The sequence below is a fragment of the Idiotropiscis lumnitzeri genome, chromosome 18 (assembly GCF_059441095.1).
Source record: "Idiotropiscis lumnitzeri isolate Australia: NSW breed Sydney's pygmy pipehorse chromosome 18, RoL_Ilum_1.0, whole genome shotgun sequence".
NCBI classification, from domain to species: Eukaryota; Metazoa; Chordata; class Actinopteri; order Syngnathiformes; family Syngnathidae; genus Idiotropiscis; species Idiotropiscis lumnitzeri.
In genome coordinates this window covers 5,274,658-5,300,727 of record NC_142408.1, presented here as the reverse complement: position 1 = coordinate 5,300,727, position 26,070 = coordinate 5,274,658, and the positions used below count along the sequence as shown (strand labels likewise).

The 26,070-nt window shown below is 42.7% G+C and overlaps 1 protein-coding gene across 4 annotated transcripts; it reads right to left on the bottom strand.

The window, feature by feature from the left end:
- Window positions 1-562: 562 nt before the first annotated feature.
- sema4d (sema domain, immunoglobulin domain (Ig), transmembrane domain (TM) and short cytoplasmic domain, (semaphorin) 4D) lies at window positions 563-25,715 on the bottom strand. 4 transcript variants are annotated; one of them, XM_088281772.1, is made up of 17 exons: window positions 25,512-25,715; window positions 21,495-21,610; window positions 10,384-10,517; window positions 8,816-8,961; window positions 8,268-8,330; window positions 7,827-7,925; window positions 7,365-7,458; window positions 7,155-7,271; window positions 6,842-6,993; window positions 6,567-6,742; window positions 5,942-6,098; window positions 5,415-5,637; window positions 5,167-5,279; window positions 4,869-5,041; window positions 4,722-4,768; window positions 4,004-4,345; window positions 563-1,131 (listed from the first exon to the last, which is right to left on the bottom strand). In XM_088281772.1, exons 2-17 carry the CDS (start codon window positions 21,530-21,532, stop codon window positions 956-958), a joined length of 2,250 nt encoding a protein of 749 aa, XP_088137898.1. In that variant the 5' UTR covers window positions 21,533-21,610; window positions 25,512-25,715; the 3' UTR covers window positions 563-955. The 4 variants fall into 4 exon arrangements, with proteins under 4 accessions (XP_088137898.1, XP_088137894.1, XP_088137896.1 ...); XM_088281768.1 differs by lacking the exon at window positions 563-1,131 and having other exon boundaries at window positions 1,520-4,345; XM_088281770.1 differs by lacking the exons at window positions 563-1,131; window positions 25,512-25,715 and adding an exon at window positions 23,200-23,380 and having other exon boundaries at window positions 1,520-4,345.
- Window positions 25,716-26,070: the final 355 nt, after the last annotated feature.

Genomic DNA, 26,070 nt, shown 5'->3' with positions numbered 1-26,070 from the left:
ACAGATGACTTAATATCTCGCCGAAACAACAACCGAAGATGTATCATCTACTTGTTTTTTTTTTTACAGGTTTAGTTCTGCCCACGAAGAGCACATTGAGTCAGGGATGCTGCTCTCTCTATAGGGGGCGCTATAGCACTGTCAGAAAGCAGTGTACAATTCTATATTTATCACTTTTCGTTGTGGTTACTGGTGGCATTACACAAATCAATAAATCATGAAGAAAAATCGAGATGCAAAAATAGCTCACTACGCTGAAGTCTCACAAGGTATACGCATCAATTTTTGCTTCGATGATTATTGCACGTTAATGCTTTGCCATCATTCGGTAGACTTCTGTGGTAGCATTGCAAATAATACAACGGTAAAGAAAAAGTTTTTCTTATATGGAAGTCTGAGTATTGTTAGTATATGCATGCATTATTGGCAACTAACATCATTGCCAGGGAAGGCTTGTATAGAACATCAGGCAAGGTAGTAATCATAAGGTTGAGGTCTCCTCAGCTATGTTGTGTTATTCTCACCAAACCAGCAAATTAAAAAAAAAGCCAATGAGCCAGTGTTAGACACATTTGACAACTTTTATTTTGTATCCCTACCTAATGACAAGCTCCATTTATTTACATGTCTTATCCCCATATGCACACACACACACACACACACACAAGTATCTTGACACGTTTGCAGGCACAAAAAGGGCCCAGTTGGCATAGTGGGATGCAACACAGTGAGCCTACCATAGATTAAAACCAAATAAAAACAAAAAACACCACCGCACCCCTTCTCAGACATTCAAAGTCGAAATGTCAGCTTCTTACAGTGCCGCCACATTCAAAAGTTGAAGAGTTCGGAGGACAGGCCGCAATGTTAGTCAGGCCATGCAGGCAAAGTCCAGACACAACGGGTTAAGTTTTTTTTTTTTTTTTTTTGAGGCTGCAGTGTGGGCGGTGGCACATCACTCACCCAGGACCAGACAGAAGAGCAGGAAGGCCTCGTGGGCATGAAGCCCCCACGCCTGGTCTTTCAGGAAGGGGGGCAACAGCCTTACTTCCACCTCGCCAGTCTCCAGGCGAGGCTTCATGGAGGAAGAGGAGAAAGTGAAAGTAGAGGAAGGGAAGACAGACGAAGAGGCTGTGAAGGAAGGAAGGAAATGGTGGTGGTGAGAAGAGGAAGGAAAAAACTGAAAATTGAGGAACATGGGACACAAGAGACACGACGGAAGCCAGAAAAGCAGCTCTAAATAAATTCACCTTAAATACCTCGTTCCAATAAATAGTGGCCATTTTTTTTAATCATCTGTATACCGGGGACAACTTTAGCCATTTAATGAGTTTACAATTCAATTCAATTAACAGGTATTTAAAACTATGGGGGGGCAAAAAAAAATGGTGGCGCAATTCAACTCTTGACCTCAACGACCTAAAAAGATGCTGCTGTTTTGGTTAGCAACAGACATCACTTCTCAGTTGTCTGTAAACAAGAGATTATCCATTACAGGTGTGGCCCCTATTTGAGGAAATGGGAGGCTCAATTAAAAAAAAAAAAGTTTCAGCTTGTGGATAGAGTGGATGATTGAAAAGTGATATCAAGGAACAACGACAATATGGCAGAGAGACAAGAGATTCTCCTCTCAACGCAAGAGTGGTATGATTTGTCCATGAGACTTCCATTCAATCGGCCATCGTCCCCCTCCCGAAAATAAAGCTGGGTGATGTCAAAACCTTCCCTGAGAATTTTTCAAGTCCATCGGCCCAGGATGCAGACAACACAGAAAACAAAACAAACAACAACAAAAACAATGACTTACTCAGCCCGTTCAGAGAAAACGGAGTCCAATTTGGAGAACATCCACATAACTTACCAATTTGGTAAACAATGTTTCCAATTTGGAATTAAGGAATTAGCTTTTCTTGCTGGACCGAAGCTAAAACAGGGTAAACACACACACAACAACAATCGGGACAAATAAAAATTATTTTTCCTCCCTTGTGATCAGTCAGCGGGGCCCGGTTATCGTACGTCTCTAAAAGATTTTTCAGGATGATTAACCTGTGGTGAGGGGTGTGTTAAGTGTGCCCTTTCCTCCCCGATATGCTCGGGACAACAGAGACTCGTAAAAGTTAATATTTACAATCACTAATCATTAAGACACTGTGACACTAAATGGAATAATAGCCAATTAACTGTTGGCAGACACAAATAGAGGAGCAACTGGCCGCTGCGAAAGTTTGTAGAGCGCATTCAACAAAAAAAAAAAATTGACATTAACAATGGCAACATTACCAGAAAAGATAACATTCCACCTCACATTTTATATTTCGTCCTTCTCCGACTAATCTTCTTTGTATTTTCCGGCAATCAGGATGCCGTGTAGCTCTGTGCTGCCACTCACAGGCAAGTTTTGGTATTACAACAGGCATCTGATTTATTTGAGGTGACCTAGTGATTTTGTGTGTGTTATGCTGTTTTGGTCATCTCAAGTATACTACACGAGAGCAGTCAGAACACGCACAATATATATTTTTTTCTCCACAAGTGTTGGGTCTCTCACCTTCTCAAAATTTGATAAATTGTGAAAAATCGATAGGCGCGTACTAGGATTGCAAAATTCTGGGAATTTTCAAAGATGAAATATTTCATGGGAATTAATGAGAATTAACAAGGAATTCATAAAAGTGACGGTTGGTGTTTAGTCGGGGACTTAAATGTAATTTAGACATCAAAACTATATGAATAGTTTATCATTATAATTAATTTGTGGTACAATAATGAATTGATAAATCGATGACTAATCAATCAATTATTCCGATAATTGATTAATCGTTGAGACCTCTATCAATTTAAAATTTTTCAAATTTGTGGAATTTCAGCATCTCAACAGCAACTAGTCAGATTTCTAGAGTCCTCCATGATAGCTTGGTGTTAAATAAAAATAAAACTTTGCAAAGATCTGCTTTTAGTTAGGAAAACTAGATCAACATTTTTACCTGAAATAATGTCCTGTGTTTGAATATAGGAATGGAGATTAAAATAAATATTAAAATAATTGTTAGTTGTAGCCCCAGTAGTACCTTGTTTTCTGAGTTTTTGCAAGTTGCGATCCGAGATTCCCATACGCCACGACGTGAATCAAGTAAAAAAAAAAAATTAACTATTTCATATTGCTGTCTGCTTATGATAAACTGTTTTTAATCTAAGATTGCACATTATACCTTTCTATTAAATTACCCTTAAGTCACAGAAATTCTCTTAATTCCAATGGAAATCTTGAAATCAGGAATATTTAAAAAAAAAAAAATCCTATCTTAAATTCTGGAAATTTTCTGCCCCTTTGCAACCGTTAAGAGGACACAGCAGCTTCCTGAACATAAAAAGCAAAATGACGACCTTCCATTTAGTTTCTAGCAATAAGGCTCATCGGCGTCAGCAAACTGGATGGACTGGGAGTCACAGTCAACGTCGAAGGGTTTCTGCGGGGACGGGCTTTCGTCGCCGAAGGCGTGCGATGGCACGCGGCCGTTGCTGCACTCGGGCTCCGTCTCGTAGCCCGTGTCCCTCAGACCGCGCAGGTTCTGAGTGCTGTTCTGCGCCGGCCGCTCCATCGTGGCGACTTTGTGTGACACGGCCGGCGCCTCCATGAGGCCCGCTTCACAGGCGCTGTATTCAGGGCGGGTGACGTCGGTTTTCTTGTGCGTGCCCAACAGGGCTGCCCGCAGGCGCAGGCACGGCGGTGGGAGGTACTGCATGTAGCAGTTGTAGGCCACGGCAGCCAGGAAGAGGAGGAAGAAGAGCAAGAAGAGGAAGAGGAGGGCCGTGCCGTTGCCGCGCTGCAAGTACTCTGCTTCCGGGGCGTCGCTCTTCGGGGGGACGTGCTGTTCGGACGGCTGCTCGGTGATGCTGCTTGGGGTTAGTGATGAGCGGGGCGGGGATGTGAGCTGCACGGCGGCGGTGAAATTGGGCGGGGCGACGGCTGATGTTAGCGCTCTGTCGGCCTCAATTTTACCTTCCACGCCGCGCGTGTTTTCCTGGCTGTGGCGGGTGGTGGCGCCATGACGGACCTCCAGAGACAAGACGTAACCCGCCAGGAGGCGAGTGAAGTTCTTCCCGACGGCGGCGACGAACTCCACGGACCAGCACTCGTAGCGGCCCTGGTCCTCGGCGGCCACGCTGTAGATGAGCAGGCCGTTCTCTCGGATGAAGTGGAAGGGGGAGGCGTCGGTGAGGAGCGAGCCGTTGCATCGCCACATCACCTGTGCCATGTTGGAGCGCACCTGGCACGGCAGTTCGGCGGAGCTGCCAGGCTTCACCGAAACACGCTGGTAGTCCTTCAGGGGCACAACGGGAGCTACCAAACGGAAACCACACCAGAGTCACATTATTGAAAGACCGGAGGAGAAAATGAAACGTCCTTTTTTAATTTGTGTTGTACAACTTTTTAATCCCAAAAATGTTTACTTAAAAAATTAGGACTTTATTTTAGCAATTTAACAAGAATTTCATGGAAATATTATTGATTTTTAACCTAAAAAAAAAAAACACACTTTTTTTTTTTTGTACGACTATCCTTTTTTGTCAAAAAATAGAATTTTACTGTCACAATACTAATTCTTCCGGAATAAAATAGTATCAGTTAAAACAATCAATTTCGCACAATCCAAATAACAGATCACACGTCTTTGAGTGATTTTTTTTTTCTCTTTTAATCTTTGATGGCACCTTACCTTTAGGGCATTTGTCTGCATCACCACTCAAACTCTGAATTAGCGTTCTGGAGGGAAGAACATGTTTTTTTTTTTTTTTAAACAATAGTCAAAAACAATAAAACACAGGCAACAATGAGCTGCAGTCACAGGTAATATTTGAATAACCTGAGCTGCTGACCGGGCGTGTCAGAGATTTTGACACAGCGAGCAGTCTGAGGGTCCCAGGCACAATATGGGTCTCGGGCCAGTATGCAGTCATCACAGGACTGATAGCTGCTGCAGAACGCCGTGGGAGACTGAACAACGCCCGAGTCTGAACCGGCGTACAGGGATTGCATCTGCGAGGAGGGTCGGAGAATTTATAAACTCCAATCCAGATGGTAAGAGATCCCATTTATTCCCGTGACGTGAAAAGGACGGATCTACTTCTGAAGGGAAGTATTCAATATGCAACACTACAGACCTCGGAAGACAGCACCAGGTTCTTGATGGGCTCGGAGTTCTTCAGCAGCTGGATTTCTTCCACCATATGGACCTCTTCTCCGAGGACCACCGACTTGTGCAGAACCCCCTTATCTAAAGTGGTGGGATTGTGGTTAGCATGCCTGCCTGACAGAATCGGTCGTGTGGCGTTTGCATGCTCTCCCATTGCTTTTGTGGACGGATGGGTGAATACAACTCGAAATGTGTGACATATTCAATGTTTCGTACCCGTTCCGGTAAAAATGACATCAAAGATGCTCCCATCTAGGGCGCGGACCCGCTCCACGACGACCTGCGTGTAGTTGACCTCCTTGGTGATGAGGCGGGGCCTGTTGCCGATGGGCAGGACGGGGTCCTCCAGCAGGGGGTGGTCCTTGACGAACTGCAGGGTCTTGTCGGGAAGGTGCAGCGAGCTGGTGATGTTCTGCTGTCGCATGCGGCTGTTGATACACTGCCAGGGCACACGGAAGCGTTTTTTAATAAATATGACGGAAAACCTCATGACTGAGTTTGCCTTGCAAGCACACTTTGCTCTGCTTCCATAAGAAGCAGCCGCTCAAGTAGTCAGAGTTAGGCTCCACCCTTATTTGTCACGGTAAGGAAAATTGGATGTGGCTTTTAGCCCAGAAGTTTATAAAGTAGGGTTTGCAGATACTCATTTGCATAAGACAAAGAATGGGGCTAATTCCAGTGAGAAATTGAAATTGTAGTCGTTAAAAGCAAATGTACAGCTGATGTACAGGATATGAACTTACTGCTCCAGGTCGTGGTGAAGGAGTAACGCCATTGTAGCGAACCCATTTCGTGTGGGACTGCTCCACAGTGGCCTTCTGCATGTACTTGCCCTTGGAGAAGACCTCATCCACGGCGGACATGTTGTAGGCGCATACTGCCGATAGACCGACATTTCCCCTTTGGAGACAGGATTGAGGCCAAGATTGAAGAGACACGGTACAAAATACATGGCTTGAAATAAGAATGATTCAGAACCAGTAATATAATCACAATAGCTGATTTTTAAGGGGAAAGAAATGCAATTGTTTGGATTTTAGTTTTGACAGTATACAGCGGTAACTCCATAAATGGTGCTTACACACAAAAATTTCTAAACAGATGTTAACAAATCGGGACGTTCTACATCATTTTTTCTGCATTTAGTATTATCACACATGGCATGGGAATGTTAAAATACATCTTAAACCATTGCCTTTATGGTTATTTCAAGTCATAGGACTAATGCAAAAAAAAAAAAAAAAAAAAAAATCAACAGGTGAAAATTTTGCTCAATTCATGCTCTTCGCCACTAGAGGGCAGCAGGTGACCGAGCACAGAAAATGGATGGCTAGATGATCGACAACGGAGATGTGAACAAGTGCTTACCACTGAGAGGTGAAGACCCCGTAGATGACCGTGTCCCTCAAGTGGGCGCCTTTCAGAATGAAGACGTCGTGCACCACGTTGAAGACGAAGTTGAGTTCGGGCATGGAGCACACCAGCTTGGCTTTCAAGAAGGACGTCCACTTCTTTTGCAACGTCCTCTGTCCTCCCTGGTCGCCCTGTGTCAAGGAAGAGCAACTGAGATGAGCTTGAGGATTTTTCTAGATGACTACAGACGCTACGAGCTGCACGAGGACTATGATGAATGACGTACCCACCTTACAAACACGTGCCACCCTCGGAATGAGCAGATTGCCGAAGAATTCGTACTCCACGGACACTTCGGTGAAGAAGTAGTAGATTTTGTCATCCTCGCCGTCTGTCGGGTTCTCCCCTTCCCTGATGACGTCGGCAAAAACAAAACTGGGCTCTGCAGAAAATATGAGGGGAAGTGTTGAGAAAAATCTCACTAGTGTATGGAAAGCGCCAGACACTTGAAATTGATGAACTTGCCAACCCATCACATGAGCACAAAACCTCAGCTCGACAGGTATTTGTGTGTTCATGTTTGTCTGTTTTTAGAGCGCTCACCATTGAGCCATGACGTGGAATACTCTGTCCTCAGCAGATACGGCGATGGAGAGTATCTAGAAATAATGGGCTCGCTCCCCAAGAAATTATAAGCAGTCCCAGAATACAGCTCTCCATCTGATGGGGAAAAAAAGGGGTTAAAAGTCATTTTAATTCATGTGGGTTGATTCTCAAAAATCAAAAAGTTCTTTAAAAGGGTCCGTAACTCACCAACCATGATGGTGGTAAAGCTTTGTGAGGGATCGAAGGAGCACTTCCCCCTGCCGTCTTCTGCTCGACCCTCCAGGGAAAAGTCAGCCAAAGTCTGCAAAAGAAGATTCCGAGACGTATAAAATGGGATCGTGTCTACAACCACGACCAACCACTTTTCAATGACTGAGAAAGTTGGTTGTTAATGAACGCTCAAAATGTATTTGGCCAATAAATAATAAGGCAGTATAGAATATAGAAACAGGATTTGTAATAAAAACAAAACAGATGCAAAGATATTCAAAGTAAAGCTACAATCATAACGCAAAATGAAAGCTACAAGCCGTGATGAACAGAGCCTGGCACCCAATTATTGCAATTCCGCAAAAAGGATCAGACTTTGACTTTTTCTCCTGCTTTCTAACGGGGAGCTATTGAGTGACTTTTGAGGGAAAATGTTGAAAAAGCTCGTCAACAACTCACCAAGTAATCACACTGTGGTTGAAAGGCATGGGTCCCACAGACGTAGAGTCGCTTTTCGTCAACCACCTGCAGCACTCGGATGTAGTTCAGACAGTCGGTCTGGATGCCAACAAAGACGAGTGGATTCAAAAACATCGCATACACTTTGTGGTACATTGGTACTTTAACCTGCGAGCCACATTTGTTTGTTGACCAATAGCGCGATTCAATTTATTTGTACATTAATTTTCATCATTGAAATTAATTTAAAAAAAAGCATTACACAGTCAAATATAAAATATACCGTAAAGAAATAAAATTGTGTGCATGAAGCTGTCAAGTCTTTTCAAATGTTCCCACTCATTAAGTTACCAAAAAAAAAAACAAGCAATACTTCAACTCTTTAAAAACTCCCGTGGGGCAATCGTAATTGGCATAGGAACCAGAATTCTCACTTCTCACCTCCTTTGATTTGCCTTTGAGAGTACACATGGCAATGGGGGTCTCGCCAACTTGCCACAGAACCTTGAACAAAGCAGTTCGGATTAAATGAGGAGTTTGTATGGAAGTAAATCGGTGCATCGGAGTTTTGGTTATTACCATTTTTTTTTACCATAAAAAATAATAAGACAGAATTTTTCAGCATTGAAATTCAACATGTAAAAAAAAAAAAAAAAAAAATTCGACTGCAAAAAATGTGCCTGCAAAAAAAATAAATAAAAAATTTGCACAGATTTACTTAAAAAAAAAAATCAGATGTTAAAAATGTCTGTCTGTCTTGACAGAAGATTACTATAAAAATCTTTGGGGGTTAAAAAAAGAAATCATCCCTCTTTTGCCCCATCTTATTCCTTTCATTTTATTTTTAATCATCTTAAAACATGTCACACCGCAAAAAGAATAGCCCAGAATATCAAAGACGGTAGAAACAGAAAGCGTGACCGAAGCATGTTGCCGTGGTGTTGCCATGCACACGCAGACGCACTAAAAATGACAAATTTCCTTCATACCTTGTTGTTTCGGACAGTCACATTCTTCTTGCTCAGCTCAAAGATGGCCTCCCGAGCGCCCACATAGAGTGCGTCCCGTTCGTCGCTAAGCAGCAACGTGGAGTAGTTGGAGATGCCCGGCTCAGAGAACTCCATCAGCTCCAACTCTGAGTACGGAAACCACAAAATTGAATTGGCTTGCTTGACCACCACAGATGGATTCAGGTAAAATGGAAAATGAGCGTTGACGCTGGACTTTTACAAAAGCCACATTTTGAAGGATTAACTCTACATGACTTCTAACGGGCGAAATGTGTCCTTAAAGGTCAAAACTTTGTATTGCACTGTATTTTTTTCCTTCCCTCACTTGTCAGGGATCAGGCCATTTTCCCTTGAGACAAATCTAACACAACGCACAGACGGCATAAAAATAGCTTTTCTGCAAGCAGGAAATACAAAAAAAAGGCTGTCTGACAAATCTCTGACTAATATATCACAATAAGAAAAGATCAAGCATGTATTTTCATTGTCAGTGCCAGGCCGTCGTCGCGGTGGTCTCACGACCAACATCAGGTTCCGGCAAGCTGAACAGTAATTTTCTGTTAATTACATATGCGGAAGCATCAATTAAAACATGATGTAGGGTGGATACCGGGAGGAACTAGCATGCTCACTATGCAACTGCTTCACACTTCACGTGCCTTCCATTGTGTCTTTTCCAGACATTGTGGCTGACGAGGCGCAACCCGACTGCGCTTGGTCATGAAAAAAAATGGACTGGAGTTGCACGCCTCTGCAAAATCACACAGTCTGGAGCACTCGTTGGTTTCCTGATGGTGCCTGCATTGTTCAAAATTCTGCCGGTAAGACGCTGAGATGAATCGATGGGAATTTGTGTATCATGAATCCCAGCCATTCATGAGGGATGGGGCGGACTGAGCCCTTCTACTTGGAAAGCGAGAATTTGTGATTATTAACCCGCTTTAAATTAAAACAAATAAACCACCTCCATGAGGCTCATCGTGTGCATAATATTTCAAATAACAGCTAGCGCGAGCAAACAAAGGAGCCCACCAGGACTTGACATAAACCGTGGTCATCTTAAATGCAGATGGTAAAAAAACGACAGCAAATAAGCAGACAGCAATACGAACGAGAAATAGGAGCTCAGAACATTTGGAAAGAAGCCTCACGAATGGAAGGTGACCAAAGTGAGTTTAGCAAGGTTATCACATCACTTATTTCAATTTATACGTTTGCTTCAATAAAGACGGACTACGAGGGAACGGCATCTGCATCGTCTTTTTTGACGGCAAATTTGTTCAAAGTGACGCAACATTTTGTCCCGAGAATTTGTGCTGATCAATGATGTCTTCAAGAGGATAAAGAAGCAATACAACAATAAGATTTTTTTTTATTATTATTATTATTACTTTCCTTAACTTTGACGTCATTAGCCGTCAACGGCAGTGAATGAGTTAATTCATACTTAATATTTTTTCTCTTTTTGGTGCAGCTGTGTCTTAAAAAAAAAAAAGCTATGGTTGATTTTAAATACAAAGACACCAGGGTGATCGGGGTTCACTCACCTTGGTGTCTCCAGGAGGTTCGGGGCACAGCATGGGGTCCGTGTGTGGACACCTCCAGGAGCAGTCCCAGGAACACGCTCAGCACGCCATAGCCCATGTTGGACTCCGACAATTTCGGAATGGTGAAATTTCCTCTGTAGGAACAAACGGCGAGAGTGAGCCAAAATATGTTTCACAATTTAGTTGACATGAATAAGAAGGAGGAAGAGTTCCTCGCATGCCTATGTTCTCACGCTACGCTGACCAAAAATGGGAAGAAAACACAGATCCACTTCCACTACGAAATGCGACATGATTGACTCAGTCTCATGTCACTTGGAGTTGCTTGTCACATGTAGTTAAAGAAATTGCGTTCAGGGAGATAATAGTTTGGATTAAAACTGTCAGGCATATTAATTTAACAATTTTATTATGGCAGCTGTTGGACAACTACACTGTATCACACAGGGATACTATTTTTGGTGCATGCTGTAAATTCAAAGAAAAATTTTTTTTAATCCGGATAAAATTGTGATGTGTGGTCAACACACCCATAAAGTATCAGAAATAGAAAAAAAACAGGCACCATTTTTACAAAGTAATATTACTAACATGCAGAAGACAAACGAAACTGTAATGCGTTTTCGCAATAAAAATAAAAAAAAAAAAAAAAAAAAAAAAAGCAAATGGGTGAAAAATCTTATGACATGCCTCTCAGTTGCAGGGGGAAAAGAATTTGCCTGATTCATCCATCAAGCCATTCTATGTGCAGTTTATCCTCACAAGGTTCAGACTTTTACAAGTAATTTTAAGGGAAGCAGTTGTACTAAAAAGGATGTAAAGAAAATATAACATGAGAATTATTATTATTATTATTTTTTTTTTTTTTACAAAAAAGTCTAATAAAAAGTTAATGTTACAACAACAGTCTTCGTAAGGCAAAAAATTTAATACTGTGAGAATTTTTTTTTTGCAAGAATAAAAAACACATTTCAGAGAGGCATTACCATCATAAAAAGTCTAAATGTTAAGAGAATAAAGTTATAACAATATTTTAATTCCAATTAGCGTAGTCTATCTCAAAGTGACATATCCATACTTTCGGTCAATGTTTAACGCTTTGAAATGTTCAATAATTAAGAGTTGACCTCGAGTCTGAAAATCTAAGACTGTGTGGGGGGACTTTAAAGATTAAGCAGAAATATAAAAAACAAATCCCTAAATCTGTTCTCAATCCCGCTTGTGCCGCATGCGCGGATGGCGCTGGCCATGCAAAGGCAGCATGTGGAAGTCTTCTGGTCACATTTTTTGACAATCTCACATGGATTGGGGTGAGATTAACCGGGAAATATGAAACCACATTGCGCAAAGTGATCAACTCTTATCAGTCCATTCAAAGTGCTTCCGCTTTCTTTATCCAAACTGCATAATTTGAGGGAGTTGATTTGTGCTAGCAGAACGCATTTTGTGTTCACATGACGTCATATCAACACGTAATATTGTGACACACACACACACAGAGGGTCGTGGGTAGGTCGTGCACGTCATCACAAAGAGAAAGGAAAGTGATCCGGGCAAGAGCGGGTTATTCTCGTTTGTCCCTCGAAAGATACCTGCAAGCAAACGGGTGACAAGGCCACAAGACGGGAACGATAACAGGTTATCGGGTGTCTTGTGACAAGAATATGCGGCGCTTTTACCTGGTAGAAACTTAATTAGCAGTGAGAAAAGTTTATTGTAGGGCTGTGTTGCGCAATACCCATTCACAATAACACTTTGATTTTTTTTTTTGTGACTCAGAGTTTCTATAGAAAAGGTAAAAAAAAAAAAAAAAGTCTTGCATGTTGCAAACCTCCGTTTTGACAGACGAATCTCTTCAGGATTTTAAATTTTGTTTCGAAGGCAGCATCAATTTTTTGACTTGATGCCATCGTTTTAATTGTTTACGTTTACAGACAAAGGTTTGCTTTTTCAGGCTCCAAAATGCTGATTTGATATATATTAAAAAAAATTTTTTTAAAAGCGACACTGTTTTATCTACTCTCCTCTAAAATGGTCTCATATTTGTTAAAGATGTTAAATTGCATCTCGGAGCTTGCAAACATTTAAATAGAGGAGTTAGGGTTCTCTGTAATTGGAACAAACCAGAGCAAAACTATCGTCTCCCATGTTCTCATTTTGTCCTTATTTCTATTTACATGAAATGTTTTTTTTTTTCCCATGCAAAACTATGACATTTTTGCTGGTTGCTTCCAAATGTTTGCATTTTACGTCATTTTCAACACATCAAAATGTTTCACTGAAAACGGAAAAAATGTCATGTTTGCAAACGCTCCACAAAAAATTCATGTATAAAAGATGAGGTTGTTTTGAATTGATTTTTTGTTTCTCTATGGTTGTTACATTAGTGGTCTGGTATTAAGGACAAAATCGACCACAAATAATCCTTTGTTCTCTTGTGACCCGAAAGGACCATGGAGGCTAATTGTGAATATAGGTTAGTTAGGTTTGTGGATGGTGGGAGGATACATAAACAATCAATCACTTCTGTTGGGAAAAAGGAGTGGGTGGGGGTGTTAATTGATTATTGATTCCCTAGTAAATGAGAACAAATTGCCTAGGGCGTTTTGACCTCCCAAACATGGGGATCACCCACCAAAGTTGGCAGTTTCAGGCACAAACTATGCATCAGGGGGGTTTAAGGGGTGTTGCTCCAAGTGCACAAGGACCAATTGTTTACTGAAGCTGGCCTCCACTCACGCCGCCGCCACCCCTCCCGCCCCCACACCTCCATCCCTCCACATCAACACTCCAGAGCAGCCGACAATGAACAGAGAGTTAGGAGACGACACAGGCAAATGAAAATGCCGGCACAGTTTGGCTTTGCAGATGTAATCATCTCGCATAATAGCCCGTCTGAAAGACGAGTAAAAACAAAAGCAAAAGTCGAAATCATAACTTCCCGAGGTGCCTGTGAACTCCAATCCGAGTTAGCAGTGTGCATGCGCCCCATTTAGGTCAAGGCTTAACAAAAGCCTTAAAAGCCCATTTGGAGGGCTTGGTGGGTTACAGTAGCAGAAAGAGCCGCCCTGCGCCCGTTGACAGATTTAAGAGGAGCTGCCATACCGAGCCGGGATATTCAAGATGGTTACCACGCTGGCAAGCTTCTTTTGAGCCCTTTGTGTTGCTTTTTGGCTCTTTGGGCCTCACACGGAGGCGGACACCTGCTCAGGGCCGCGGGGTTCCCAGTACGGCGCTGGTGACCGAGCACCGATGTTGGCTGGATGCCCACTTGGGGCAGAGAGGGTCGAGAAAGGAGCATTGGCCATTACCTTGGCTATGTGATTTGGGATTCTGTACGTTTCTCAGGAAGACTTCGCAAGCGTCGGCCACAATAAGCTCCAAAAGAATGTCAAGGTTTCAATAGGATGTAGTCGGGGGACATTTATTCATTATGTGCCTTGAGGATTGTGCATTCCTATACACAAGTGCAGAAAAAGACAAAATGCTTGCTTGTTGTTGTTGTACGGCATGCATTTGATACACAATTTAAATTTTCAATCTTTATACAGCTAAAATCTCAGAGTCTTGTGAGATTTTGCGAACATCTTCCATGACATCATGCCTGACAGTTTTTTGGGGTTTTTTTGTGCAAGCGACAGAGTAGCCCCCCGGAACAAACAATTGTTCCATTGCATTGTGCAAGATGATGTCTTCCCACATTTCAAACGCAATGCAGACAAGACTCGGAGCATCCGGAGAGCCGAGCAGCGAAGGCGGATGCTCCAAAATTGGACATTCACAAGCTGCCAACCTCTCAAAGCGCTCGCTGGCTCACGCATCAATGCATCAACATCGATGCCAGATGAACTGCTTCTTATTCTTGCTCATGCAAACAGACTGCAAATCATTTTATTCTCGAATAGGCTGGAGGTTTTTTTTTTGGGGGGGCAAAATTGTTTTTAGTGTCGCGTAACGCAATTGAAAATAGACAAATGGTTTGAAAATTTTAATGAAAGGGTAAATTGAAAATATATTGAAAACCATTTACGTTATATTAAAATTGTGAGGGTTTCATAAAATGTAGGTTGATGAAACCGATATTTTAAATATGATTTTAAAAAGCTGCGATTTTACTTTTTCTTTTTTTTTTTTTTTTAAATAGTTGATCTCAGTTAATATTCTTTTATGTACTTTGACGAAAGACCTGGATTATCAATCTCAAATCCCCCAAATTTATGAGCAGGATTTGCAAAATCAAGCGGTGAATCACATATGGCTTTCCTCCCTTCATCTGACCCCGGGGGGGAAAATCGTTGTAGCGCAATCCCAATATTTATAAGGGCTCCTCGGATTATACCCGTCCAGCTCCCTAAAATCGCCACGTGAACCAGAAGCAGGCCTTCCAGAGGTGAGGCGAGGACTGTACTGTAAACGTAACCCACAAAGACGGATGTCTTCACTTGAAACAAAATACTCAGAAGCTGGCAGATTTAGACATTAAAAGCAAATTAGGCTAGAAATATTTCAGTGGACGTGATCGAGTCAACTAAGAGGTGGTGGGGGTGCAGCGGACCACACAGACCAAGAGCCTTAAAACAAATGCTGGTGGCTTTCGGGTTCCCCGCAGCATGATGAACTGATTCTGTCAGTCCAGCCAAGGCTTTAACAACCTCTGCGGTGAGGCTTAACCAAGCTTTACAACTCCAGCTGGCAATCATTCATTTCATACGATTATTGAAACTTCTGCCCGATTCCAGCATATGTGCTACAGGTGGATACGTGTTTTTATTTGCATTTTTTTTTTTTGTGGGCTGCCTCATTGTAATTACTTACGGAACGGTGCAATTTGTGTGCGGCTCGAAAAAAAAAAAATCAAAATGCATCGGCGTGACCTCCAGTGCTTGGCCAGCCGCTGAGAGATGACACAGCAGTCTGGATGCATTATCCACTGAAACCTCAGCAGATGACAGATGGACGGTTGGATGATTACATTCGATGCAGTCATATGCCTTGCAGCTTGCAAAATATGCCTGAAATGTCCGACAAATTTCGGACTGTCACGTTATCGCACTAAACCTCATTTCAACCGGTATGAAAAAGCTGCCTCACAATTCAGATTCGGAGTTTGAATCTTCGCTCATGTGCATGGTTCACACATTCCAAAAACATCCATGTGATGTTAATTGAAGACTAATATCTATATGTGTCCGGCCAATTAGCACATCTTGATACCTACCATAAAAAATAAATAAATTAAAAAAAAGACAATACTACATTTTTCTCAGTTTGGACTTCCTGTAGCTTCTCGCACTGCAAGGCTAATATTTGGGATCTTAAGCCTGCCATATTAAAAACATTGTGTTGTGTTTTAACAAATATGATTACATTAAGAATGTTTTTAACTCATTTATATCACAGTCGTTAACTTCTCCCAAACCTCAGCTTTGGATCATTTCACCAGCATCACAGAACAGATTACGTTCAATCCTCGAGGTACAGTTCTAAAAATCCACGCCTTTCCTCAAGGATCAAGAGAACACACGGGAACCAAAAACCAACTCTTCCTGGTGATATGAAAAAGTGTGGCCGAATGATCAATGAGAGACCCGAAAAGGATAAGCGCTTGTGTGTGAAGGAAACACTATACAGAGGATGTAAAATGAAAGCCCTCCTATATAATTACCAGCTGTAGGGCCACGGCGGAGCGAGCATGTCAACCTAAAGTGGCCACAGCAAAGGCAAATGAGGGGTCAGGTCCTGAAAAGGGTATATTTAGTATGGCCATGGTGAACGTTTTTTAAAAACAACACGCCCTTTGCTTTAGTCACATGGCCGCGGAGGATCTGAAAAAAACTTTGGAGAGTGAACATATGGGCGAGTGATGTGCGTAGGGAGTTGCCTCCCTTTCTCAGCGCAGAAAGTTTCTTCGTAGTCATTATTCTATGTCGAAAGGAAAAGTTTGGGTTTTGATAAACATCTGCAAGGTGGGAAAAAAAACAAAAAGCAAGCTTGCAGAGATGCTAATGTGAGCAGTCAACATCATCACTCACTGCTTCTTCTTGGATGGACTCAAATCAGCAGTCACAGAAGATCCAGATTAGAGTCCAGTCGCAGGTCCTTTTCTTTTCGCAATTTCATGACAAACTAGATGAAATGCTCTCACGGATCGTTTACGCCCCCCCCCCTCGAGATCGACTCCCACCACTCACTTTAAGGAGTGGCAAACATCCCTTAACATGATCCTACATCTCATCCGCTCCGCTTGCAGTTGGCACTCATTGCCCTCCCTCTTCGTTCTCGCAACAGTCTTTCGCAGCCACCAATTTCACGGTGGTAAATTCTGGCCCGGTATGGACAACTACTTCCCTTTGGAGTTGTGTGTGACACAAAGGCTGTCACGGCACCAGGATGGGTGTCCTCTTGAATTTGGCAACAGTTTAAGACAAAAAAAAAAAAAAATCACAGAGCAAAGGGTGGACAAACAACACAAATACAAGCACGGCAGAGGGATTCTCATGGTATGTTCAGTCAGAAGAAATTGAAGGCAAAAAAAAAAAGGTAAAGTAAGGAGGAGTGAATCATGGGGAGGACCCAAAGTAGTAATACTGCTCAAAATTTCATTGGTAGAAAATTAATGAAGCATCAATTCACTACTCAAAAGTCAGGACTAATACACACGGGGACTTTTCAAATCAAAGTTTTTCGTTATTCTGTGACAGAACGCAAACAAATAATTTTTTTTTTGGGGGGGAGGGTTTAGTTCAGCAAAGAAAAGTTTTGCTGATTTTCGCACGGTGTACAGGTACAGCACAAATACGGAAGTAGGAATTGCAATTGAACACCGTGGCTACTTGTGAACTTCTTAATGTTTTCAAACTTAATTTCAATAAAAGTAAAAAAAAAAATTAATGGAAAACAAGACGCTGTCTTTGGTTTTCAATTCTTTTCAATTTTCAATCCCGTTTGGCAAACTGCAGTAACTCAATCATGCCTCTCGGAGAAGCCTTTGGCAGACGCTTGAAAGACAGGGAACAGTGACGGAGCAAAGTATTATGTGAGGTTCACAAAAGCAGGCAGCTGTGTGCAAAAAAATCATCAAGTTGCTTCCAAAAGAAATTGAGGATCGGATGTCCAACCAAAAAGCACCAAAGAAAAAAGCAGGATGACATCAAAGTAGCCAGGTGTGGTCATGCGAAAGGGAGTAAAAACAAGAAAGGAGAGCAAAGCTCCAAGGTGATTCCAGGAGCGGGGGAGGAGTAAAGGGTGGTCCGGCGGGTAATGGTCGGGCAAGCATGCATTATTCGTGTTGGAGCGTGCAAGCAGTCGGTCACGTTCTGCACAGCACAGCACAGCACAGCACAGCCAAAAAAAAAAAAACGGGGAGTGAGGAATAACATTTCTGACCTTTGGCTGCTTACAAGATGCGGCGCTCTTCCTCTGGGGAGAATTATAAAATCCTCAAGCTAGGCGGAGGGGGGCGAGAAAAGAGAGAGATCAGATAGGACAGTTATGAAGAGTGTGGGTGTGTCTGTGTGTGTGTGTACCTTTAAGTACTCTGAGGCAATATGATGAAAAGGGCCAACGGGCCAAATATCACAATATCACATTCACTTAGGAAATCAACGCAAGCCAAAATATACTAAACACGTACTGACGAGAGCTTGAAGTCGTCAACTGATCCAAGATCCATCAGCAAGGCAAAAAATTACACATCAATTAGTGTGGCCTACAGGTGTCAACTCAAGGCCTGGGGGCCAAATCCGGCCCACCAAGTCATTTAATGTGGCCCATGATAACCAATCACGGGTGTTGACTTCATGCTTCTTGTTAAAATACCAACAATTCCGATTGCCTCAAATAATATTAAAATCCGCAAGCATTATTTTAGTTACATGTTTACATGTTTTCAAAATCATACTTTGGCAACCCTGAGGTAGTAGATCCGTACATGCTATTTTTTTTTTTAAACCGTTAAGTGTCATTTTAAGGATAATTGATTCTGAATTAAATGTAAGACCTGAACTAAATTAACTCTAAACTTATCACAGGTCAGAACTTCTGTGATGTTGGAAATGTTTTTGTTGACCTCCAAAAAGTATTGAACGTGACATTCTACAGCGGTTTATTGGTGTCTCACACAGTTAGCATGACTTTCAGAATTGTTAGCAAGCATCGTAGGAGTAGTAGAAGAATTCTATCATTTTGGTGACAGCAGACACAGAAACATTGTGACAGATGGTTGGGGCCTCCACTCAAGGCCCTTTCCAGTCTGTTCCATCAGACCGCTTCCCTGAGCCAGAAGAAAACCCTCACAACGGCACTGAATGCCTTCTCCTTACGCAAGCACACCATCTTTTATTCCCACAGGCCAACAAAGGATTACATATTTGCCCTTTTCACTGTTCTGTCTGCAGCTCAGGCTCCATTTCCACTCATGTATCATTAATCGCAGAATAAGGAAAAAAAGCAACAAATGTTAGTAGGCAAACAACAACTTTAATTTAAACCAACAGATTTGTTATCATATATGGCAAGTGAAACCAGAGATTAAAACAAAAGAAAGTATTCCAGAGCAATGCAGCATGAAAGCAAGATTGTGGCGCGATCGCATCTCACTTTAATGCAACGGTAAACGTTGTCAAAGAAATGCTCAATATCACCCTGAACAACAACAGCGTTTTTCAAACTTTCCATGGGATCCCAAATTACACAGACACACACAAACGTCCATAACGTGAGATCAGTGTCAGCGAGCTCACAAGATATCCCACGCAACCCTTCAGTGTGCACTCCAGACTTGACTCCATTGTTGATGCCCACACAAAGAAGCCAAACACGGATGCGAGCGAGCACAAACAAACCGTACAAGTCCCTGCCTCCTGCCCTCCTCTGACAGCTTCGATTGAGACGGGCGGGATGATGACATTGGCGCGAGATTGATGAGCTGCGGGTCAAAGGCTGCGACCCTTCGACGTGGTCAGGAAGCACTCAGACTGTTACCCGCTCGGCTCCAACAAAACCCGCTGACAGCTGATACGCTGCTTTTTCCTGCCTGATTCAAACGACGCCACGCCTTCATACGTCTTCGTCGTCGTGGCCCGAGTGTGAGGCCTTTGGTGACACCAAGGTCCAGAAGAGGAAGTGGGAATGTTATGGGCGTGGACTTGAATGAGGACTCTTCAGACTCCAAACTAATTTAGCAAATGGTTCCCACTCCAGAAACTCAGTGAGTAGGAAACAAAATGACAGATGACGGCGCAAGGTCGCGCCAGTTTGACACTCGACTTCCCACTAGAGACAATGATGGCCCAAAGGGAAAGTCAACCCAAGAAATGTCTTAAGAATATGTTCTATGCAGCCCGGCTAGTCGGAAATCGGCATTTTAAAGAATACCAGCCCAGGTGGAAAGAATTCACTTTCTGCCTTCTATATCCGTCAATGGCAGTGAATGACTTATTATTGCATTTGGGGAATACGAGTTAAGCATTAAAATCCACCCGCTTTTGTACATCTCAGAGTCATCAATCTACTAGTGCACCTAACAAGTTCATTCTATTCTAGAGCTTCTTTAAATAGCTCTAGATCTAAATTCGTTGAAGGCAGGTGTTTGTGGGGAGGCAGGTTCCGATCTTACTCGAGACCTAACTGTCTCCACCGTCTCGATCGCAAACCGCGACCAACTGTTGAGCGTCTCAAACCAACCACAGCTCGTGGTTCTGTGCTGCCAAAGTGTATGTATGTGAGCCTGAAGGCTAATCTATTTTTAGCCTCCTGTGGTAATCGCTAATTAATGGTGCTAAAAAAACAACTTAATTATGCCAACACTGTAACGTTTGCTGCACTGCTGGTGTAGCTCGTCATGGATTAATGAGACCAAATTAAATTAAGGAGAAAATGCATGACATACCTTTTTTTTTTTGGGAATCACCCGCATGTCCAAATCATTTGCTACTAGAGGAAAAAAAAACTTGTAAGAGAGGATGAAATTCCTGTTTAGCGAAATACCACTCAGGAAAGGAGGAGGGGGTTGCTTTGAAGAGGATTAAAAGGGGCAAATCTGGCTTTTGAAACTTTCCTGGCTGGCGGCCCGAGCTTTAACACGAGTGGATGCGTGAAAACCACAAAAAATGACAAGCGCTAAAAACAGGCAAATATGAGCAAGGTCAACTCGGTTTGAGAGGTTGTGGGCTGATATCCGGCACTCCGCAAATATTTCTTTCAAGCGGACGTTTGTTTGCAAATATGAAGCACCTTTTGCTTTTCTTGGTTATGGATGTTAAATCATAGCATGTTGAGGGGGGGGACTTTGTTCCCTGTTGACGGTGGGGCACCTCCTCCAACTCTTCCCCTCACTTCCTTTTGGAATGACATTTATCATTCTTCGCTATTGAGCAATCGTACGACAACACGGAATAGTAACAGGCACACAATAAAAAAAAAAAAAAAAAAAAAAAGGACGGCCCCTCCCCCTCCTTTTCAACCCTTTCGGTTGCCCAGATACCTTTCATCAGAGACGCACAGCTCGTCACTACCACAAACTTTCACTTCACGTTGACCGACTCCAGAAGGGCCTCGATCCAATACGATGTCTTCTAATTTGAAACAAAATGTTTGTATTTGAAAACAATTGTCCGTAGATGTCGTAGCTTGACAAAATGAGTTTAACATTCTTTCTTTTTGCTTACCGCAACCGGAATTCTACAACCTCACATGGGGAGATGGAGTGAACGTTAAAAGAAAGCCAAAAAAAACCAATGAAAAATACTTATTGATGATGCAATTACAAAGCCTCAAAGGTGTTCCGAAGGCCGTTTTGTGAGTGGCAACAAGAAATGCAACGCAATGTCATAAAATTTCAGGGCGGGTGGAATAGCCTTTACAAAAAAATTTAAAAAAAAACACCCACACACAATCATAACCAGTCTCTCCCCTGTGTTATGAACTCCCTCACCCCATGTACACCTCAGGTGGTGCACTGGAACACTCAACAAACACTTCCCGGAGAGTGAGCGGAGTGTTATTGCTTGAGCCATAGCAGCAACACGGCATGGAAGTCTGACTTTCACAATGAATAAACGGGCTGGATAGAGTACAGCCAGACACTTGCCTTAAGAGGACACTCCACTTACTTATCGGCCATGGCGTCGGCTAGCGTGTAGTGGTTCATTAAAACGTCTTCTCACTTTCTCCCTTGCGCGGTTGGAACGAGTTGAGGATGAGGCCCAGGGACTTTCAAAACGCCAATCTGCCAAGGAAAAAAAAAAAAAAAGCAGAAAAGAAAGTTAGTTAGTTGAGAGCAAGGATTGCCTTATCACACTTGAAATTCTTTCCACTGTGATTAGTCATATACACAAAATGACAATCGGGCCGTGAGACGATTCCAAACTTAGCAGACATGCTTCAGTGGCTCACAATTGCCATGACGAGGCCGGCGCTCTCAGAGACAAGTTCGGTGGGATACTGTTGCCGTGGAGACTGAGGCAGCCCCTCACTCGGCGGGCCAGCTAGCTAAACAGAGACAAGTAATCCTCGGAGAGCTCCCGACTTGCTCGCAAATCAGACCCGGCGGTTCAGTGAAAAGAATGGTGCCGCTTTTGCTCAAAAATCAAATCCAAGATTGTTGCCACTTTTGGGTTTATCAAATCAAATTGTCAGTGAGAAGCTTCTCTTCACTTGTTAAGCGACTCAGTTCTGTAAAACACATTGTCGCTGAAAGATTAAGTTGAGGGAGAAGATGAATCTCATTGTCCCAAATCATCATAAAGTGGATTTATGAGGTTATCGGATGAGAACATTTTAATGTGACGCATCCTGTAGCCGACAGAAAAATCAGGCATTAGCTCTTCGTCTCATCGGACTTTAATGGATTACCATAGCCCACATTGGATTCCTAGATTAATATGCCATTTTGTGTTAGCATGCGGAAATAACGCAGATTGTGACCTGCCAAAGTGGGATTTGGGTCCCCGTAAGCAGATAAGTGTTGGTCGACCAATTTTTTTTGAAGCACTGGACACTAAAAAAAATGAGATATATTTTTTTTTTGGTCATGTTTTACAACATTCTTTTAAATGGACAGTAAGTACATAATCCAAAGAAGATTACTCAAACCAAAAATGTTTTTTTTTTCTGCTCAATGATTATGACGAGACAAACAGTAGCATGAATCCCACCCAAGACCATCATCAGTCCTTCTCTGTAAGTATGTATAAATGTTGCAAAAATTGCATATTCCGCGTCTGCTACAATGTTCCGCTGCACCAATACTATGTTCAATATGACACTGCCATAGAAACAGGAGTTCAGAACATTTAGAGTTCCTCCCATCCCTTCAAAAAAAAATAAATAATAATTATATATATATATATATATATATATATATATTCACAACATATCACTGAATTGATAAAGTCATCGATCGTGGAAATGTCGATAAGTGCTCATCCCTGGTTTACAAAGACCAGAGCTAGCATCCTAGCCAAAGAATCTGAATTAAATGTAAGACCTGATCCAAATAGGATTAGCAGTAATGTACATTTTAAAAAATCATGTGTAAAAAACAGCTAAAAATATAGATCCAAGATGGTGACTTTTCAAGGAAATGATTACTAGAAGCTCCAATCTTGCCACATCTGGCCACCTATCAGTCGCCTATGAGGGTATTTCCCCTCCCACACTACAAAAAGTCCCACTCATACCCAGAAAGTGCAATCCAGCACAATACTGAATTATTTACTTCACAAGCGGGAGTAAAAATAGCGCGCACCGTGCAAGCGAGTCTCAACAGCACAAAATGTGGTTTCTGGAGGAGGAACGTAGCGACAGGAGTCTTACCATAATGAGCGAGGGGGAAAATTCTGCAGGTGGAGAGATTTTTCCGCTCGTTCTTGTGGGTGCATGACAGACAATTGGAAACGCGACGATTCTGATCGTCCGAATATGACTGTCATCCTCGTCGGCCGCTTGTAAAAAAAAAAAAGGGCGGGGAGGGACAGCGCTCATCTGCTGGTGTGCAGGAGCGGTCTCGTCGCTGGAAAACCTCAATGCACACAATCGAGTCGAGGAGGAGGAGGAGGAGGAAGCAAGTGAGAGACGCGGGGGAGGGGGCACGAGGGAGTGTGTCTATTGTGACGGGGGTCGCTTCCTTCTCTCCTTTGAGCGCTTCGAGGAGTGCGCAGCGGGCCAGCTGTTAAACAGTTCGGCTCTTTGGATGGGGAACGTGCAATGTGCGCCATCATCAACGCAGCCGGCATTTTGGAGACGACGGGACTGCAACGCAAAGGATGCAAGAAGTATTCTGTCGCCGGGCTATTGTCATATCGAAATCGAAATGGGTGAACCGTTGCTGTGTTAGATGTTGCAGCAATGCCTTCCGACAATCGCAAAAGTTGACAACTACATTTTTGCCAACGGTAAAAGTCAATGTTGCCATGCTTGCAGATGGGAGTAAGACAAAGATAGGAGTAGGAGGAACACGACAACAACAACAAACAGAATGTACTGTATGCGGGTTGCCTTCCTGCTGCCATTCCCTTCCAGCTCCGTGCCCTCGGCAACACTAAACGCTGGGAACCTTTAAAAAAAAAAAAAAAAAAAAAACACACACACACACACACACACACACACACAGCCAAGTTGGCTGTCAGTGGCAATGCATCACAAGCTTTGCGCTGCACTCAGTTCTGTCGTCAGAAAGAGCTGGGAATCTTGAGCCTCTGATAGTACAGCCAAAGCACTAGCCAGTGCAAACTTGTGGGACAGGCACCAGAGCATGTTTTGAGGTGAAAATTGGGCTTTGCACGATTAGGATTTTTGAGGACGATCATCGATCACGTAGTTTAAATGAAACAAGGCACCAACTAGACAAACTCACAACATGCAAACACTACCTCTAACCTGAGGCAAAGTCAGCGCAAGCAACAGAACGGCCTCAACCGCCAGCTGTTTAATGATTTGTCTGCTGGTGAAAGCGCACACGGCAATATCCTGCTCACTGTATGCAACCCCCTACCACGACCATTCCGACTGGCCCGGGTGTCACGTGACACGACAGACAGTTCATCATATCAACAAGGCATGAGTGAGCGCCCCGTGACAGACGTACAGCAGTTCAAATAAATTTCATAACGTAAAAGAATTACGCGACAAGGAACGATATGTCGTGGCCTGACTGAAATTTTAGTCAAGAGGAGTCCGGGAGGGATGCAGCGCTTCCGCCAAACAGGCTCGAGGGAAAATGGTGGGGCCTAAGTCGTCTTAAACATTACCACCCCCCCCCCCCCCAACCCTCTCTGCCCCCTTTATATTCCACACAGCTGCAAACATACAGGTGAAACAATTAGGACCTCGGACTGACTAGATTGAATGCTTTGAAATAAACATTTTTAAAAACAACATGGCAAGTTGAGTAGAAAGCGTTACAATAAATCCTGATGGATTTCCCATCATGCGCTATCAGCTACTACATAAAATGAGAATTGCAAAACTATGTTAACAGCCGCACCTGCTATACTAACAAAAAGCTAGGAAACTGATTATAGAACACCACAAAGCAGCTTAATAAGTATCTGGGGCGAATGTCTTGAGTCTGGTAATGTGTTAAAAAATGCTAACATTTCAACCATGTACACCATCACAAATCTGTGTAACCCCAGTTGGCCTCTCCAGCATTTTATTTGCAATTCTCAAATATATTTAAATTGGGAAAAAAATCGCAGTCCCCAAATGTATCAGTCAAGGTTCCCTCGAGCCCCGACAGAGAGAGAAAGGGACATTAATAGTCCGCGGATCCTATGTTCATCACCCTTGTCCACAACCCCTTTGAACCGTTTGAATTCCTAAACTTACACTTCTAACTATCCAGACTCTGCACTTTTGACTTGGGAACGATGCAGACAAGTATTTTGAAATTCCGAGAGAAGGCGCTCTCTCGGGGAAAAGTGATAACAAGAACAACGAAAATAGTTTTCGCTTCTCCGTAGGGGAGCAGCAAGTGCAAGCGAGATTCAAGTGCACAACTACCGGAGACTCAACAGCACTTCATAGCGGCTAGCTAGCGAGTTAGCGCAGCAGAATTAAAAAGAAATAAATAATTCAAAAGAAAAAAACTAGGAATAAAGTGCATTTCAATGAAATTAAAAACTCACCACGGCCTTGTTTTCCACCTGTTTTCTTCGTTGTCCCGGTGCGGGAAGGAAGAAGCGGCGTGACAAAGTTCGCTGTGTTTGTGACTGTTAGCGAATCCGCATGGTGGCTGAAGCCAAACTGGGAGAACTGTGTCGCTTCGGGATCTCCGAGCGACTAGCTGGTGGGAGGAGGAGGAGGGAGGAAAGGCGAAGGAGGAGGGATGGGGCACGTCATTCATTCCATAGTTAAATTCCCACGTTAAGACATACAAGTCGTTTACACATTTAATTCCTCCTTCCACATTTCTTGACCGAAAAACAAGTCATTTATCACATTTCGCACTATAATTAATTTGGGTAAAATCGATGTATTTTCTTTTCGTGACTTCTTTATAAAATTTGCTCCAGGCTCAGGTAACGACCAATCACGGCTCAGTTTACAAAAGTCACATGACCAAAATCAGAAAAAGAATGCAAAAGTATTGTAAAGACATTTTTGTAAAGAAAATTTTGCATTTGTCCTGCACTTTAATTTACATTTCAATTAAGTCATGGGAAGTGGATATACTAATAAACAGTC